Below are 18,658 nucleotides of genomic sequence, written 5' to 3' on the forward strand. Positions count from 1 at the left end.
TATATATATATATATATTTTAAGTAAATAGAGTAAACCAATTTTGAATTCATTTATTGAGTCGAAAATTGTACAGCGAATGTTAATAATGTTAATAATTTACAGTTTTATCGCATCTATTATTTTGTTCGCGTGCGTGCCACGCGCTCGTGCGTGTGTATGTGTATGTATGATAATCTATTCTATATGCTATTATCTGAAAAAAAAACTGATGATTTAAAGGAAATTAAGAATCTGAGAATCAATGAATTCAAGGAATTAAAAATTCCACAATTATTTTGAATGTTTTTTATTATTTACGCTACAATTTTCGATCGAATAAATCGAAATTTAAAGTCGGCTTCCTCTATTCGTTATAAACAATCGAAGATTAAATTTTATAAGATAGTTAAGAAATGACGAATGATACATGATACGCTTGAGACAAATCGATCACCTTTCATTCCAAATTGATGGAAATGACGAAAGCAATCGAGCGAGAGAAACTGACGTGGCGATCGATTATTTAGAAATACAATAAAATAAGAAATACAGTAAAACAGAAGTGATGAAATTCGTTGTGACTTGAATTAATTCTCGAGCGGTTGCGCTTTTAAAATAATAATCAGGCACCCATAAAGCATTTGTTTATTATTATCATTAGTAAAATGTTTCACATTTATTATTATGTTCTTAAAGATAAACTTCTTGTACATATTTTTCATGGTTTAAAAATTGAAACAGTATTAGAGGATATGTAATTGCAAAAAAATAATTGTTAAAAATAGATTTGCCTAAATAGTTTTATCAAAATTTATCAAGATATTTTTATCGAGATATTGATTAATCAATGTGTTATATATGCTCCCGCTTGAGATTTAAATCTTCCATAAATCTTATTTCTATAAGAACGCGAGGCTAGTTTGGTAGTAGGTCGTAGATGAATGAGCTAGGTGACCGAGTTCTAGTGCAAAGCCTTGTGCCTTCAGCAGCGGATATCGGCTCACCACAAACAGAAAATAAAGAAAAATACGTGAAAATTAACCGTCCGTCTTAATCTTTTAATGAAAAAGAAGAAACACTTGCTACAAAAATTGTAAGTGAAATCACGCGAGTTTGGCGCATTGTTGTTGTAACGATGAAGATAGAGAAAAAAGAAAGATAGAAAGAGAAAGAGAGAGTGAGTGGGTGAAAGGCAAGATAGGTGGGAGACATAAAGAATAGACTGCGAAAGTAAATTATTAAGAATGGCTATAGTTGATAGAACATTTTGAAAAAATAATTATTAAACGCGAGGATTGTAAGATGAGAGTTAAATAAGAATTATGAAAGAAGTTCTTATAGTTTGCAGAAATCATAACAGAATATAATAACACACTTAATCTCTAATGATTAGAATTAAAGGATGAATACAAACGATGACAAAGAATTCTTGGATTCTTGGATCTTTAGATTTTTAAGGCTTCCTCTATTCTAAGAGTTTGAATCCTCGACATACTCGAATTCTTAGATTCTTGGATTCCAAGATTCTCGGATTCTTAATCCCTTGAATAATTAATCCTTGAATTCACAAACGTTTAATTTTTTAGTCCTTTCGATTCTTTCAAATCTGAATTTCGTAGATTCTTGATACTATAAAATACTTAATCACATACATATATTACTATTTATATGCAGTTTTATTCTATCGTAAATGTTTCGCTATTTAAATGAGAATGAAAATAGGCATCGCGTATATATATGTATATCCATGTAATACATATTTCATGTATATACCAGCAAAATTTTCACTACAGGAGATTCAGAAAAAATTAATTAAAACAAGATAAAACTCGAGTCAAAATTTGTCTTCTATTATCTAGTATTTTGACATCAAATATTTTTTAAATAATTTAAATAATATTATGATAAAACGAATTTTTAAAATAATTATTTCTCTTACTCATACTATTTTAAAATAAACATATAAAAATAATGTTCAATATTAAGAGAATCTAGCAGATACAAGAATTCAAGAATCGAAAGAATTTGTATATTTCAAGGATCTCAAATAATTATAGTTAAATTAAGTAAAAGATTTTCAAACTCGAGAAATCTAAGAACTTGAAAAAAAAAAGAAATTAAATATCCCAAGATTTAATAAAATGACTTCATAATATAACTATCAAATTTATGAATTTAAAGAATGTTAACAATCCAAGGATATAGGAATCCAAGTTTGCGACAAGTTATATTACATAAAACGCGTTCCAGCTAATCTCGCTTTACTTTCCTCGAACTTAACGATGCTTATAATACATACTGCTTAGTTGCAAAAGAAAGATTGTTAAAATCGCGTAACACGAAACACGTTTAATAAAGCGATCGAAAAAAGGCATAAGAAACGACAAAAATGAACACGCAATTCTACGATCACTGCCAAGGACGTTTACCGTCTACGTCATTCTCGTCTTGTTGAGATGTTGTCATCTTTTTCGAGATTTAAGAACCGCATGTGAGACAAAAACAAAGCGCGATAAAGTGAAACAATTAAACGCCTGTCGGGCGATTGTTCAGAATACTGCCAAGTGTAGAATCGAGTTTCTGTGTTTTTTTAAAAACTGTAATACGTCCATATATATATATATACACACATACGCACGCATATGTATATATATGTATGTATGTATGTATGTATGTATGTGTGTGTGTATATATATATATATATTTGATATGTGGATGTATTCATACATGTATATACACAAATATGCGCTCACATTCGTAATCGGTTAAGAGCACTAAATATTTTTACGCGCGTCGTATCTCTGTGTCTGTCCATCTTGTCGGAAAAATTGTACGCGATCGAAGATCTTGTGATAACAACATGCTAAGACACTTCGAGCAGAAGTGATATAACATTTCGCAATAGGACACATTTTTTTACAAACCTGACAAAAAGATCTTTTAGGAGGTTTTGTTTCGAAAAAGAAATACGCAACAAATAATAATATGGGGAAAAATGATGACTTAAAATTTAATGATGATTTAATTTAATTGACGCTATATGATTTGGTGATATATTGTTGTCGCAGTTTCTTCGATTTGCGATTAGGATCTAAAATATATCTAATATCCAAAACATCTTAGAACCCGAGAAATTTGAGATCCATGAGATCATGAGAGAAACTTCGGTCGCTTTTTTCGCACTACAAAAAAAAAAATCTTTGCACTTGGCAAGTGTCTGTGTCGCAAATTATCGGCTAGCTTCCAAGGATTACCATAAAAACGAAATTCGATGTCAGCCTTGCAAACGTCATTTGTTGCATGAGAAACTCTCTTACTACTATTATTATTAACTATGACAATTACTGCTGTTACTATGACTAATATTAGACTTTATCGCAAATGCGCGCGCGGATACCGCTATACATATTATTATTATGATTATTATTATTATTATTATTATTATTATTATTGAGATACTCTATCGCTATTACACTCTACTATCATATTATTACTCTATTACCGCTATACTACTACTACTAGTATTTTCATGTAAAACATTCACGTTTATACTTACAGGGAGAACACAATGATACAAGCGCACGCACATAGGCATTAAAAACGATACATGAGCGCACAGATCTTTTAGTATCTCGTTGACTCTTATTTCCTTAGATCTCCTTAACATCATAATTTCTTGATACTAAATCTTTCTCGATATCCACCGCATACGTCGATGATACTAGAAAACGCTTGATGCCGTACACATCCTTCGTAAATTCCTGCTGCGGAAAATCCACGATATCTCATAAACCTTTGATGCATTCTTTCATTACACTCAGAAGTGCGTTTATATTTACGAATGTTAATTTATATACAGAAGATTTAATCACACAGACGAACGATTGAAAAAAAAAAAGCTCTTCATCGGCTTTCGCATGAGTTGTATTTGCATTAGGTGCAATTCGATTTTAGTCTCTTTAGTGAAAAGTGTAAACGGAAAGAAAATTTATTGATATGGCGAGATTTTAAAAAAATGTATGAATTTATGATCGACTATAATTATAAATTGGTGCTTTGGAACGTATTAGACTGAATTATTGTTGTACGTTTTTAAGAAAGAAAGAAAAAAAAAGTAACGAAATTTTTGTCCGAATTATTTAATCGGCAAATATTATTTCTATTTGGAACGTTTTATACATACATATATGTATACATATATATGTACACACAAATACATACACATACACACGTATATATATACGAAAAAATGACATGGCGCGAGAGATACATACTATTATACGCGTGCGCGTGTGCACACATTTACACCACACACACACACGCACATACATACATACACCTCATATACATGCGCGCGCGTATAGAATTGTGAAATGAATGTGTCATACACGTAAAAAAAAAGATGTGCGGCGGAGATTTCGTCATGTTTGAATGGTTAAAAATGAAACATGTAGTATGAATTACGAATAATGTACATACACATACTCCCAATCGGAAAGGAAATATAGAAATTGTAAAAAGAGGATGATGAAATGCAAAAATTATTTGAATTGTGAAAAATCATAGGATTTGCAGATCCAAGAATCTAAGAATACAAGGATCCGAAGGATTCGAGACTCTAATTATTCAAAGAGTCGAGGATTTTCAATCCAAGGACCTAGAAAATCATGGACCTAATAAGTTCGCGAAACATACACGGATATTTGTACCTATGAATTTTAAAAAGCAAGAATTTTAAAGAGTGCGAGATAAAGTTTACGAAAATTAGAAACGCAAATATCTATTTAAAAAAAAATCTATGACTTCTCGCCATCTACAAATGTTCGAATCCAAGGATCCAGGTATTCATACATTCTCCATTATAGACACGCAACGATACATGTGTACATCAATTATATTATATTCTAATGATTACTAATTAATATATAATCCTACAATAATCTTAACAATCATTAACTAAAAATGATTTAGTTAATGAATATCATTAACTAAACCTTAAGCATATAACAGTTGAATGATCTGATTGAAGAAAGAGAAGTAGCAATGTTGAATGAATGGCCGTGTGAATGGGAGAGGAAAGAATGTAGAGGAAGAGAGACGAGAGAAACACAAAAATTACAATTAAGTAGCGACAGAAAACGAGAAAAACAAGAATTGTGTGGGCGAAAGCTAATGACATGTTTGCCATTTAAGTCAGTGTGTATTTTTTTTCAGAAAATAAAAAATAAAATAACGCATACTGCGCTCTTCATGACATAGTTTTGGAGTAAAAAATATAATTAAATGGAATTAACCAAGCTTTGATAACATTTTGATAACTTCCTTCATATATATCGTACTCTCTATTTAGGAATCTTGGATCGTGACACATACATCGCAAATGTCAGATTCCACAAATGTCCCATTTCATTTAAATATTACAAATATTTGGACTCCCTTCCCCTCTCTCTCTCTCCCTCCTTTGATCTTATACGATAATTCATCACACAGGTAGAGGTGTATAAATGTTATGTTTTTTATTCAATAGCCAATTGCGTGACATTGTCACGCAAAAAAATTTTTCCGAATATATGTTTTTATTTGACAGCCAGTCGTGTGACATTGTGTTTATATGTATTTCCTGCTGCAAAGTCCCCCCCCCCCCCCAAAAAAAAAAAAGAAAAGAAAAAGAAACGTAGGCTGCGTTCATCTTGATGCTGTAAGTGTGTAAGTGCTGAAAACGTTGGATTGACCAATCGGGAATCTGAGTTTAGAAAGTGTAAATAAAAGGAACAAGCCTATTGTTACTAGCTCGTTGTCATAACGACGTGTCTGTCAACATTGGAATGCATCATCGGTCGTGAAATACAGAAAGAGTCGAGCATTTTGTTTATAAAAATCTTATTTTAATTCCAGAATTTTGATTGAAAAGATTTGTATCCGATATATTTCGCATAAAATACAATATAAATATATTATATATATTATCGCATATATACAAAAAAATATAATTTTACAATAATTAGTCCATCTTTTAACTTATCTTTCTACATTGTTAATTTAATATCAACTTAAAAAAAAAAAAAAAAGAAATACAGCGCCTCAATCTTAAAGATTTTGATAATCAAAAATAAGAATTGACAAAATGTTTAGATAAAAATTAAAAATTTTATTTTTAAATGCTATTTTAAAAACTAGATTTTTTTTTCACAAAAGAGAAGTTATTTTCTGAATGAAATATTCCATATTTGTTGTTTTCTCATGAAAATCTTAATGGGTAGATGTATTATAAATAATTAGCATATTTTGTATATTTTATAAATCATAGCAGTATGATTTTATGGTATGGCCGAATTGCACATAATTGGGCATATTTCATCCGCAAAGAATTTTAAACAATCACATTTACTCTGCAAATGGAATTTTTATGTTGGTAAGATGAACAGATTCATGATTTTACAATTAATTGGATATATGAAAAATTTTTTATTGTTATCTTCTAGGTAATGGTTGGAAAATTGTATCAGGACAAGAAGAAGGACAAACACAAGAGAGTTGCGATATTTACACTAATAATCCGATCTGGGACCATCCTATAGACTTGCATTACACAACTCAGACTTTACAAAATTCTCCGAAATTATTATTGCAAGTGTTTTGTAGAGATAATTATGGAAGGATATTATTTCTTTCATATGGAGTACACAATGTTCCATTATCTCCTGGTTCGCACATATTAGAATGTCATACATGGAAACCTATTGGTATGCATAATTTTAAGTACATAAAACTTTTAAATTTTGTGTAACAACACTTATTATTATTATTCTCTCGGTAACAATTTTTATATAGGTACTTGGAAAGACAGACTGTATGACAAATTTTTGGGACGAAGTTTACAATTGAAGTCACCAAGTGTTTTAATCAACACATTAGATAGATTTGAAATATTAACGCAAAGTGTGGGAACAATAATCATTGATTTGCATATCCTGGCAAGAAATTTTGATAAATTTGGGTGCAAGTTGTGAACTGACAATTGTGAAGGCAAATACAAATCATATAAGCAGTTGATTTTTAATTATGAAAGGCAGAATACCAGAAATAATAGAATTTTACAAAGAGTATCATATCATATATAAAAAGAGATATATAATTTAGAAAAAATATTCTGCGATAATATATTTGAACAATATCAATATAGTTTTTGCAGCAAAATGTTCTTTTTGCTAGTGCTAATTCTAGCATATACCAATATGGTATATCTAACAAAAATTGAAGATACATTAATCTGTATAAATGATACAAATTGCAGCGAATCAATAGACTCAACTATATATACACAAAATCCTACAGTTAATGATCTATCTACCTTAGAAATTTCATCAAATGATATAGAAGAGAATAATCCATTCACTACTATCATTCCCATAGATATAACATCTTCAAAAATAAATTCTAATGTAACAGAGCAAGAAGAATTAGAATTAACTTCAACAACAATATCCTCGCCAGCTGTATATCCAGATAATGATGAAGTTCTTATACTCGAAGAAAAAGAAATATGCGAGTGCAATTTGATTGTATGTACATAAATATTTGATTTTGATATAAAATATTAAATTATGTGTGTGTGTGTGTGTGTGTATGTGTTAAATAAATGAAAGAAATATTTTAGTATACATTTAAATAATAACATTGTATACTTCAATATAAAGAAATAATATATCTTTTTTGAAAAAGTATTAATCAATATTTATAAAAAAAGCTATTATAATTCTCTATTATATTTTTATTATGATTCTATTATCTTACATAAACAATCTTCCATTCTGTTTGTACAGAAATTTTCCTGTGATATCAATTGCTGCTGCGACACAGATTGCAATCAGTTTCATTTGTCTGCTTTTTCGCACTGTCAAAATTATCATGTAAAAGTTTATGACAGTCGGTATTGCTACAATCGAAATTTCATACTACGGAACAACACAGCTTTTATTCTTGAAAAACTTGGAAATAATTTATTTTGCATTTTATATGACAATCTTCCATCTACATATAACATCGACAACGATTTGGTAAGTAGATTACATATAATGCATCTGTCGCATACAAATGGAATAGTTCTTTTGTTTTTTTAAACATCTACCCTCTTCACTACTACACACTCTTATAAAGCTCTTAGATCTGCTTTGCATACATTATTAGTAAAGAATATGTGTTTTTGAAAGAATAATTCTATTTACCAGCCAATTTTTTTGAAAGGAAAAATTGAATCTTTTATTTTCTGAATAATTTTTGTTGGCTGGAAAAACATTTTTCTTGTCAAATGCGCATACTTAAAGAAATATAATTGTAGTCAAACAATTTGTAAAAATTTCCTCTAATTGCCTGGTATATATACATTGTTACATGAAATATCATTTTAATATGTTTTCTGACATTACATATGAATTTTTAATTTATTGCTATTAAATATTCTTTATTTCAGATAATAAACAGTGAAAAAGATCTGTGGAGAGTGATACAAAACAAATACAAATGGAAAATGGAAGTTAGTACAGGATTACCCAAGTATAATTTGTCTAAGTATTATCAACATGGAGATATATTGTGGAAATTACATAACAAATCTATTGAATCAATAGGTAAAATAATGAAAATATGATAACGGCTATTTTTATGAATAAAAAAAGTCTGAGAGAAGGGGAGAGGAGGCTCTAACCATTCATATTATTTGCTATAATAAAGAAATTATATAACATTTATTAATGAGACATTATTTCAGACCTTTTACAACCTGGATTCACTGAAATATGTTCGTTTAGAAAGACTTTAAGATATTTGGAAAATTGGAAAGGCGCATGCATACAAAATGATTTGACAAATATGAATCAATATTTGTTCGCCATAACATTCAATAACTTCACAGTTATTAAGTCCTTACCATTATTTAACGACACATTCATTCGAAGACAGGTACAGTTTTAAAATAAAAAAATTCGTGTGTTAAAATATATATATACATATTAAGAAATTTATATATTTTTTTCTTCTCTATTATTATTACTGCAATAGAATAGTGTCAAAACAATTTTTGACAAAATCAATGATAAAGTACTCTACAGTCAAAAATTGCTGTTTTTTTATTTTTTATTTTTTCCTAATTCGATTTTCTTGCACTATTTTCCCATTATTTCATACATTTATTATTAGAGTTAATTTCAGAAATTGTGCTTTTAGGCATGCCAAAGTAATATTTGTTTGTCAATGAGGACTCATTATTGTCGAAACTCGTTTTCCGCATGCAATGGAACCAAAATATCAAGCTTTTGCATAAACTCCACCTGTACCAACATTGTAAAGGGTCTGAAATATGTAATCACTCACAATGGTTCCGCTGGTATCAGCAATATTGACGCATATTTTGATATAGGCAATACGTCTCATGCCTTCTATCAATATTTTGAGGTCCAATACAATTGGATAGATGTGAATAAAACAAAAATCTTTGCTCGTAGTGGAAATCCTGGCTACATAATGGGTAAGCCGATCATTTTCGGTATTTCTCGTGCTAATAAAAGCAACGAAATTTTTTTCAACAAAACTGATGGATTTCTCACATTGCCCTTGGCTGGGAAAAATGGAGAGTGCAATCAAATCAACAGGCATATCATTGCATTTGGTGAAGATGTTAAATTGAGATGCTCTGCCAGATTATTAATAAAAAATTTCACCACATTATCTTGCACAGAACTACAGAATCTAACCATGCGTCTCTTGATGAAGGACTCTTTGCTAAATGCGAGTCAGCATTACAACGCTTATGTTTCCAAATTGGGTAATATTGCCAAGAAAGATACAACCGACTGGTTGCAGATCGTGTTTGACAGGATACCGCAAAATGTCGTCATTGCGCACACTATCGGGAAACAAATCCTATGTTCAGGATTACTTACATCAGTGCACTTTAATATCCTTTATTCGAAATTGCCAGAGCCGAAAACTTTAATGAATCACAAAATATTGGGTGTTGGCATTACATTTGGCAAGGAAGAGGATATTAGTTGGCCAAAGTGCATACCAAAGAATTGTACAGACATCCTTAATATTGACATTATTTCTCATGTCAATTTTTATGATGTGTCAAAGCCATCCAAATATCATTTTGTTGGTGGACCAAATTTGGACATTATGTTACCTTACGATTTTTTTTATCCTTTTTTGAATGGCTCGAAAGAAATAGAAATGTTGAATATATTTGTCCTTTTAGTTATATACTTAGTACTACATGCGAGTATTTAATATAAACATGTATCTATATCATAATTTTATTTTTCTCTTTAATTAAAATTTTTTCTACTTTTATCTTTGATTATGTGTAAAAGAATTATATCCTCTAAAATCACAGATATATATAGCGAATTCGGAGTCACTCGTTACTCGCACTCTGGTATGTACATACTAAAGACTGTTATATATAAAGTATCTAAGATGTCACAAAATATAAACACTGATGGAATTTGCAATAATTAATTTATATTCTGCTAAATAACGTAACAATATATCATTATTGAGTTTCAATTCTTTAAAATGTTTACATTATCTTCTTATATCAGGGTAAAGACTTGTGTATAACCATAGACATAGTATATCTAGACCGAGTGTTGAGGAGTGGGGGCCGATGCCCACGTAGAAAAGGACATACTCTGTTTCGTGCCCCTTGCGTTCTCTCTCGCTCGCACGTAGCATGATGAAAGAGAGCGCTATGCTCTGTGCGAGCGAGAGAGAACGCAAGGGGCACGAAACAGAGTATGTCCTTTTCTACGTGGGCATCGGCCCCCACTCCTTAAATAAAGGCAAACGCTCGGTCTAGATATACTATGTCTATGGAGTACGCTATGTTACGTGCGAGCGAGAGAGAACGCAAGGGGCACGAAACAGAGTATGTCCTTTTCTACGTGGGCATCGGCCCCCACTCCTTAAATAAAGGCAAACGCTCGGTCTAGATATACTATGTCTATGTGTATAACAGTCTTTAGCTCTTTAGTATACACACTAATGCTAGTATCACTATTGAAATTTGACAATTAGCGCGGTAAACCACATATTTTTCCTCCTTGCAATATGGCCTTTATTAAAAGTTAAGATATTTGTTTCAGTTTATTCAATTATACGGATATTTCAATGTTACATCGATATTTTTTTCTGTTTTTCTTTCATTAATTTTTATTAAATTTGTTAGACAAGATCGTCTTGACAGCACTTATAACTATGATATTATATCTGTCGGATGTACTGATTGGCTAGCGACTAGAGAATTTCTAAAGTCTCCAAAAATTTCTTGCGACAGCAGCCAATCAACTGATCGTACGACAAGTTTTCTCGGACATGCAGATTGATTGGCCGCGTTCAGCAGAGAAAACTGCTTAGTAGCAATCGAATGTGATTGGTTCTTACTTTTAGAACCAACGAATCAACGTCGAGTGTTGACAAGACGATAACTGAGCGCTTTCTCTGCTGAACGCGGCCATTGCTAGCGCGAGAAGCTTTCGAAAAATTCTCTATCGGTACATCTAACAAGCTCGTCGATAAACGTGATGGAAAAGAAACATCGAGTTTTATGTATCCGATAAAAGAGTTCGTTTTCTGGAGATGAAAATGTCAGTTGTAACTCACGTTTTCCATTGGATATCGAACTGTCACACATGGCACATGGGGGGAATGCGATGTGAATCCGCCATAATCGCATCCTGCGTACTGTGTGTGTACTGTGTAGTGACCCATGCATCGCTAAGATGGCTGTCACTTGTTAGTAGCGTAATTCCTCTTCGTATTCGATGCGTATTTCGCAAAAGAAGTCGCGTTCCGTTCGTTCGCGTGGCGGTACCGCGTGCCGCTCGTTTTTGCGATTCGTGCATCTTGGACATCCGGAATCGCCCTCTTGAGATACTTGGCGCTTAAACGCCCCGCGTTTGTGGGATGCTGTGCGCGTGAAAGGCGGAACGGTTTGCCCGTCCACACCAGCCATGTTCATCGAGTGTCCTTTTATTGTGACAACGTGATATAATATTTACGCCCGATTGCTCGGCCGAAGGGATTCTTGCGCGCGCATCCACGGCACTTTGTGGTTTTTTTTTCATAAACGATCCCTTCTCGTCTTGTCTCATCTTGTGTGGTGTCGCGTCGCGTCGCGTCGTCTCGTTTCGTCTCTTTTCGTCGCGTATCGTCTCTTTTCGTCTCTCCTCGCCTCGTCCCGCTTCGTCTCGTTTCGTCTCATCTCATCTCGTCTCGTCTCTCGTCCAGTTGAAACTTCTTGTTAGCGTTTACTTGCTGTCATCAAGTATAGATTAAATGAAAGGTAATCGCATCAAAATGTCGTACATTTTTACTTTGTAAGCAATTTTTATCGTTTACATATTTTCTCAACCGTTGATCGAGCATCTTGCACGTCTTGTTGACCTTGCTTATCCCCCCACACACATATTACTGATTTTTAAATTGTATCATTTTCAGAGAACTGTTCGCGAGATGTTTCAATTCCAAGAGCTTTAAAATATCGCTTTCATTATCTTCTCTTGTTCTTAAATATGTTTGATACCGAATGAGATTTTTAGATATTTAATATTACTATACATTCTTGGACATTTAGACATATATTCGAGTGCCTCTATACAATTTTCTAGATTAATACTTTTATGTTGTTTTTCTTTTTGTTAAAAATTTCTTTTTTTTTTCTAGATTTATAAAAATTTTTAATAGCTTTTATGCATATTTACATTCTTAAAAAAAAGATGACATGATTGAATGTGACAGTTGTATATTTGTAATCTCTTCCAACTATGTAAGACGTGTGTGTATCAGTTAAACAATCTCTATTATGAGAATATTTATATATATAGAATAAAATTTACTTCTACATCACACTCATCATTTTGTATGTATAGGTTATTTATTTACTGTATCATATTTTGATTACTACACCTTGGAGAATTAAATTATAGATAATCTTATATGCAAAATAAAAAATTACATTATTATGCAAGCAAGAATATATATCTTTTTATTGATTTTGAAAGCTTGTAAATATACTAGCTTTTGTTGAAATATAAGTTTGTAATAAATGTGTCAAATTCAATTTTTATATAAACATGTATGGATAAATGTCATGAGGAGCTTTCCAGGAAGAAACACACATAGATAGAATGTCACGTGATTGATTATCAAATAAAAAAATTTTCAGGATTTCAAAAATTCTCTACTTGAAAGCCAATTAGTTGACATTGTGTCTACTTGTGTTTTCTTGCTGAAAAGTTTCCATGGATACAAACAGAATGTACCATATAAAATTATATATTGCATCTCGCAATGTATCCCAAAAATACAATTCTTTGAAATCCTATTATAATTTGATAATTTGATAAAAATACGACTCATTGAAATCCTATTATAATTTGATATTTGACTCCTATTATGATTTGATACAAACCAGCAGGTTGAATACATTAAACATTTTATTATAGCTATTTTATTCTCATTGTCATAATATATTTCTATTAACAAGTGATTGTCTACCTATAAAAGTTTTGACATCGTACATATATGTGATTGCTGCTTTAAATGTATAAAGATAAAAGAGCTTAAGATCTTGGGAATTGTACAACAAAATCTATATTAATGTTAAACCTGCTTTATATAGAATATATTGTAAGAAATATATATATATATATTTTTAACGGAAAAGAAAAGAGATGTGAGATAGTACAAGCCTAATTAAGTGTTTGTGCTATATAATGTTTAAAATACATCTTTTATAGTACTATGTAAATTTGTTCTTTGCACAGTGGAATTAGTTTTGATCTTTATTTAGAATGACAATTAATTGTTGATTAATTATTTAATTGCCAATCTTTAACTGAAGAAGATGTAATTAAATCGAAATTTGCTTTATGAAGGGTGGGAGGATAAGCTTGAATTACAAAGGATTTAAAGAAAGTTAATTATGAGAGAGATGTATTTCAAGTACTATATGGTACAAATACTTGTGCCTATGGCTTGCACTAGCTTTGGCAGCCAGACTTGGATTTTTTTTTAAAAAAGCCAATATTTTTTCATTTTTTATTATAATTTCAAGCTTTGATTTTTCATAGATAATTTGTATTGATTAGTTACTATCTATATTTATTACTTTATTATATCTATTCTTGTCGTAGACGCTATTGACATATTTAATATTAATGCTATTTCGAATAAATAAACAAAAATTAATTTTGTTAATGTAAATAGCATTATTAATTTATGTTTAATGCATGTGTGGAAAGAGAGATAAAATTAAGAATTACATATTAATTAGACAATTCTATATTAGTAAATTACTCGCCGATGAACTAAATCTTTTTTTCCATATATCAAACAATAAAAACTGATAATTCTTTTTCATCCACATGAAAATATTATCTCGCATAAGTTAATCAGTTTGGTCAAAGTGTACTTTAAAATGGGATTTATGATACATTTCGGGGACATTGTTGTTGTTTTTTTTTTTTTTTTAATCGATGTCTAACGAATTGTTTTTTTTTTATTTATTAAAAGAAACAGTCTGTATTCATTATAAGAATTATTGCAGGTCGGTAGCAACAGTGGTGAGGCGGGGTGGAGCTCGAAGAAGGGATGAATGGAACGGCAGCGCTGCGGCGCAGCGTCGGGGCTGGTCAGGCAGGCGCCATCAGTGGTGGAGCCATTGAACCAGCACCTATCGCCACTCTTGTTATATACAAGGATGATGCTGGATTCGGAATGAAAGTTTCTGGCGACAATCCAGTCTACGTTCAATCCGTAAAAGAAGGTTCGCATTAAAGCTCCATTAATTTGCATTAACATTTGCATAATTATTGTTATATTGTTATTAACAAACACACACACACACACATACATAGACTGCGTTCGGAAACCACCCGTTTGCATACGAGCGCCGTTCTATCTTCGTTATTTACTACTTTACTTGTATTACGACTTTTATTTACTACTTATGCACGACAAGAGCCAGATGTTTACCGAGATTTCTTTCAAATTCATGGCAAGGTGGGACAATGAATTTTCCCAAGGATTAGATTGAAAAGTAGTCATTAGTTTCTATTTTAACACAATAAGTCCAATTTGTACATAAGATATAAATGAAAGTGGTAATAAAACAGGGAACCTTACTTTTTGATTCATCCTAGCATATATATACTTAAAGATTATTACAAGTATGCAATATGATTTTTGCAGGTGGCGCAGCAGCAAGAGCCGGTCTTCATGCAGGTGACAAGATAATCAAGGTGAATAAAAATGAGTTAATTATTGAAATTTAATAAAAAGGAATAGCAAAAATCTCTTTAATTATTAGATTGTTGATTACTTTTCCATTAATATGTGTTGTTTACTTTGATTATCTCATTATAGTTGTGTACAATTTTATACTTACTGTGAAAAAGTTTTATTTTATACAGTGGAACACTCGATGTATATAATTGCATGTAGATTGTTTTTATCTTGTGCTCGTGTTGTTTCTTGCATTACATCATTACAGCCAATAGTATATTTCTAGACATGTATTGTGAATCCTTCCAAATTTATAACCAGGTTTTACATGGTAAGATCCTTCGGTTAAGTTAAATAAGGTTAGGTATATTAGATCCGTTAATTTAGATTTCTTTTCCTTGACAGAAATATCAATGCATTGATCAAGTTTTTGAGTTATTAGTTACAAAAGATCAAATAGCATCTTACATATAACAACATAGTAAATCTATATTTTCGTCACTAAATTTTAAGGATTTTACTCAACCCTTTTGTTATTATAATACACAGATGTTTGTTGAAACTTTGTTGCATATATATATATTTATTTATATAAAGATATATTATAAAATAAACTATATTGTCAAATCATAAGCAAATTTCAATAATATTTTAACGTTGTCAAGTTTTTAATCTTAAAATAATCTGTATAGATGGATTAAGTGATTCTTAATAAGATCATTAAGTATTTTTATTTTGCAGATAAAAAATAATATGCGTGGAGCAATGTTGTGTACAATACAGCAGTAGCTTTTTTATTTTCTTTTGTAGAAAGTTAAGTAAAATTTTAAATTTTTTAAAATTTATGTCATACAAGATAATCTATTTTAAAATGATAATTGTTATTATTTTCCAAAAATGAGGCATAATATATATAATTAATTTACATGGATTACATGGCAACACACACATACACATTTATTTTATGATTCATCTAATATCAGAAGGTCATATAAATGTAAAGTAATATCAGAACAGCGCAAAAAAAAGAGGTGATAAAGAATAGAAGAATATATAAAGAATATAAAAGTTTAATTATTAATTATTCCATCTGCATACAGAAATCTATTAATATTAAATTGATTAAAATGCAATTATTAGAAAAACAGACAAGGAGAAAAAGATTCAAGAATTAAAGAAATTAAAAAAATAATATAACTTTATAATTCAAATAAAATGTTACATATAATGTGATAAGTAGTTTTTTTTTTCTTTATTTTTATTAAAGGTGAATGGAGTCAACGTGATGCAGTCTACACATACGGATGTGGTCCACCTCATAAAATGTAAGTATTCTTTGTTTTTCCTTAATCTTTATTTTATTTAGTAGATTGAGGTATTATTGATGCTGCGAGGTATGGTACTATTTGTGTGTGTATTTTTCTATTTTTACTTTCTATTTTTTATTAAGATATATGTTAATAATATTGTAATGTATGAAATGTGTATTTAGAATGAACTGTATCTTAGAAAGAAATGTTTGTGTATACTTTATATAATTCTATATTAGAAGATCTTATATATTATTGGATATTCTAATATTTGTAAATGTTATTATTTTGTGATTTTTCTTTTTTTTATAAATAATAAGAATTCAGTTATATAAATATCTTTATTTTAATCAAAATTTTCTTATGAAAAGAATGATTGTACGTCGGTGGTTTTACATAATCTCACACACATACACACGAAAATTCAAAGCATAAGAATCATTTTCAATGATGTAAGCATGCAGGTTTATAGCAGTGACCGTTTCAGTCGTCTATTTCATCTCGATACAGACGTGACGCGTACACGAGCTTTTAACATCACGTTTATATGTTTGTTCTACAGATATATCTCCGAATTGTATAATACTGTGCGCGGCATGATTCTTAATAGCTTAGTGGCTTAAATCGAATTTTTTTCAATTTGATAAATGACATCAAGTTGTGTCTGGTAATTGTTGTTAATGTTAAATAGAATGTGGAAATACTTTTATATAAATATGTATATATATATATATATATAATATATATACACTCATATGTGTGTTTAAACTCATATCAGAGATGACTCAAGTTTATTTTCTGATGCGTATTTATACGATATTTTTCAATAATATTACAAGTTATGGACAGTGATTCAATTTGTGCTTACAAGAATTTTAATATTTATTATTCTCTTATAGCACATCAGATAGATTGTATATAGAATTTGTAAATTTGTGTGTGTTTCTAAGTTTTTTTTATAAACTGCTGTACTAGTAGTATTGGGAGTAATTTTATAATAAAGAATTAATTATAATAAATTAATAAAATTAATTTAATAATTTCTTTATTTTAAAATTTTTGGTATATACTTATTAGAGAATTGAAACAAAACACAGAGAGAAAGAGATAGAATGTAATAAATAAACAATTTAATACGATCATAAAGACTATATTTTTTACAAACGTTTATAAAAATAGAAATTGTCTCAGAATTTTTTTCTATAAATCCATCTAGAGTGATAATGAAAAAAGCATTTGCATATACCCTCTCCTTTTTAGGTATAATTTCACACAAAGAAAAAACTTTTTTGTCGCAGTGTGCTTTGTTCAAATAAAAACAATGACATTCTAACAGAAATTAATATTTTGCAATATATATATAATATCTGTTTGCTTTATATAAAATTATTCCAAATAAGATAAATTGCTGGATGAGAACGAAGATGTGTGTCTGTGTGATATTAAAGTGAATGGCAAGAAGATAAAAGGGGCGATGAAAAATGTAAAGAAAAAAACAAAAGAATATAAAAAAGTGGAGGGTTGAATGTGATACGATTAAGACGTTGTAAATCAAGTTTATTTTCAAATTTATATATTTTATATGATGATACATGATGCCTGAGAGGATTTAACTTTGTTGCAGCATCAACGCAAGTGGTATTAACGGTGCAGCAGAAACCAGTGGCAGCGACGAGCGCGGTGACAGTGACAGGGACAGCGACAGCAACAGCAACGACAGCTTCCGGTTTGCAAGTCGGAATAGTAGGCGCCGCAGCGAGTCAACAGCATCAACGTCCTGTCAGTTTGTCGGCGGCCGGAAACATGTCACCCTCACAAGCGACCATCTCTCTTCACAGAGCATCCACTGCACCGGCGGGCAGTGCTTCGTGTAATGCTCGAATCACGGGTCCACAACCGGTCGATGTAAGTAGAAGAGCGTGTCCCGAGCTTTCCGTTTCTTTCAACCATAAGCGAGAGAAACCACGAGCTATTGTGAAGGAGTATTACGGGATTGAATTAGGCGCAGAGAGGACGCTATTTATGAGATATATCAATTGGAGATATTTTGACTCTAATTATAAATGCATGTAATAATCTATAAAC

The 18,658-nt window shown here is 30.6% G+C and overlaps 2 protein-coding genes across 5 annotated transcripts in view; both read left to right on the forward strand.

The window, feature by feature from the left end:
* The first annotated feature begins 5,749 nt into the window (after window positions 1-5,749).
* LOC115244232 (tectonic-1-like) lies at window positions 5,750-10,327 on the forward strand. Its single transcript, XM_029821708.1, has 7 exons — window positions 5,750-6,393; window positions 6,464-6,724; window positions 7,242-7,543; window positions 7,805-8,038; window positions 8,452-8,608; window positions 8,749-8,939; window positions 9,204-10,327. Exons 1-7 carry the CDS (start codon window positions 6,306-6,308, stop codon window positions 10,263-10,265), a joined length of 2,295 nt encoding a protein of 764 aa, XP_029677568.1. The 5' UTR covers window positions 5,750-6,305; the 3' UTR covers window positions 10,266-10,327.
* Window positions 10,328-11,525: 1,198 nt separating this feature from the next.
* Window positions 11,526-18,658, forward strand: part of LOC115244221 (rho guanine nucleotide exchange factor 11) — a 38,431-nt gene continuing 31,298 nt past the window's right edge. For all 4 annotated transcript variants that reach the window (XR_003885334.1, XM_029821688.1, XM_029821689.1 and 1 more), the window contains exons 1-5: window positions 11,526-12,321; window positions 14,587-14,805; window positions 15,231-15,280; window positions 16,531-16,588; window positions 18,198-18,478. Coding sequence is in view for 3 of the 4 variants with exons in the window: in XM_029821688.1 (XP_029677548.1) it covers window positions 14,631-14,805; window positions 15,231-15,280; window positions 16,531-16,588; window positions 18,198-18,478 (564 nt within the window). In the remaining variant the exon portion in view is untranslated. The remainder of the gene's footprint in view (window positions 12,322-14,586; window positions 14,806-15,230; window positions 15,281-16,530; window positions 16,589-18,197; window positions 18,479-18,658) is intronic.

Source organism: Formica exsecta, unplaced genomic scaffold (assembly GCF_003651465.1).
Source record: "Formica exsecta isolate Colony F162 unplaced genomic scaffold, ASM365146v1 scaffold80, whole genome shotgun sequence".
NCBI classification, from domain to species: domain Eukaryota; kingdom Metazoa; phylum Arthropoda; class Insecta; order Hymenoptera; family Formicidae; genus Formica; species Formica exsecta.

Coding starts and splice junctions, on each gene's coding strand:
- LOC115244232 (XM_029821708.1), top strand. CDS start 6,306: ATGGCCGAATTGCACATAATTGGGCATATTTCATCCGCAAAGAATTTT. Junction 6,394..6,463: donor CAAATGGAATTTTTATGTTG/GTAAGATGAACA, acceptor GTTATCTTCTAG/GTAATGGTTGGAAAATTGTA. Junction 8,609..8,748: donor CAAATCTATTGAATCAATAG/GTAAAATAATGA, acceptor ACATTATTTCAG/ACCTTTTACAACCTGGATTC.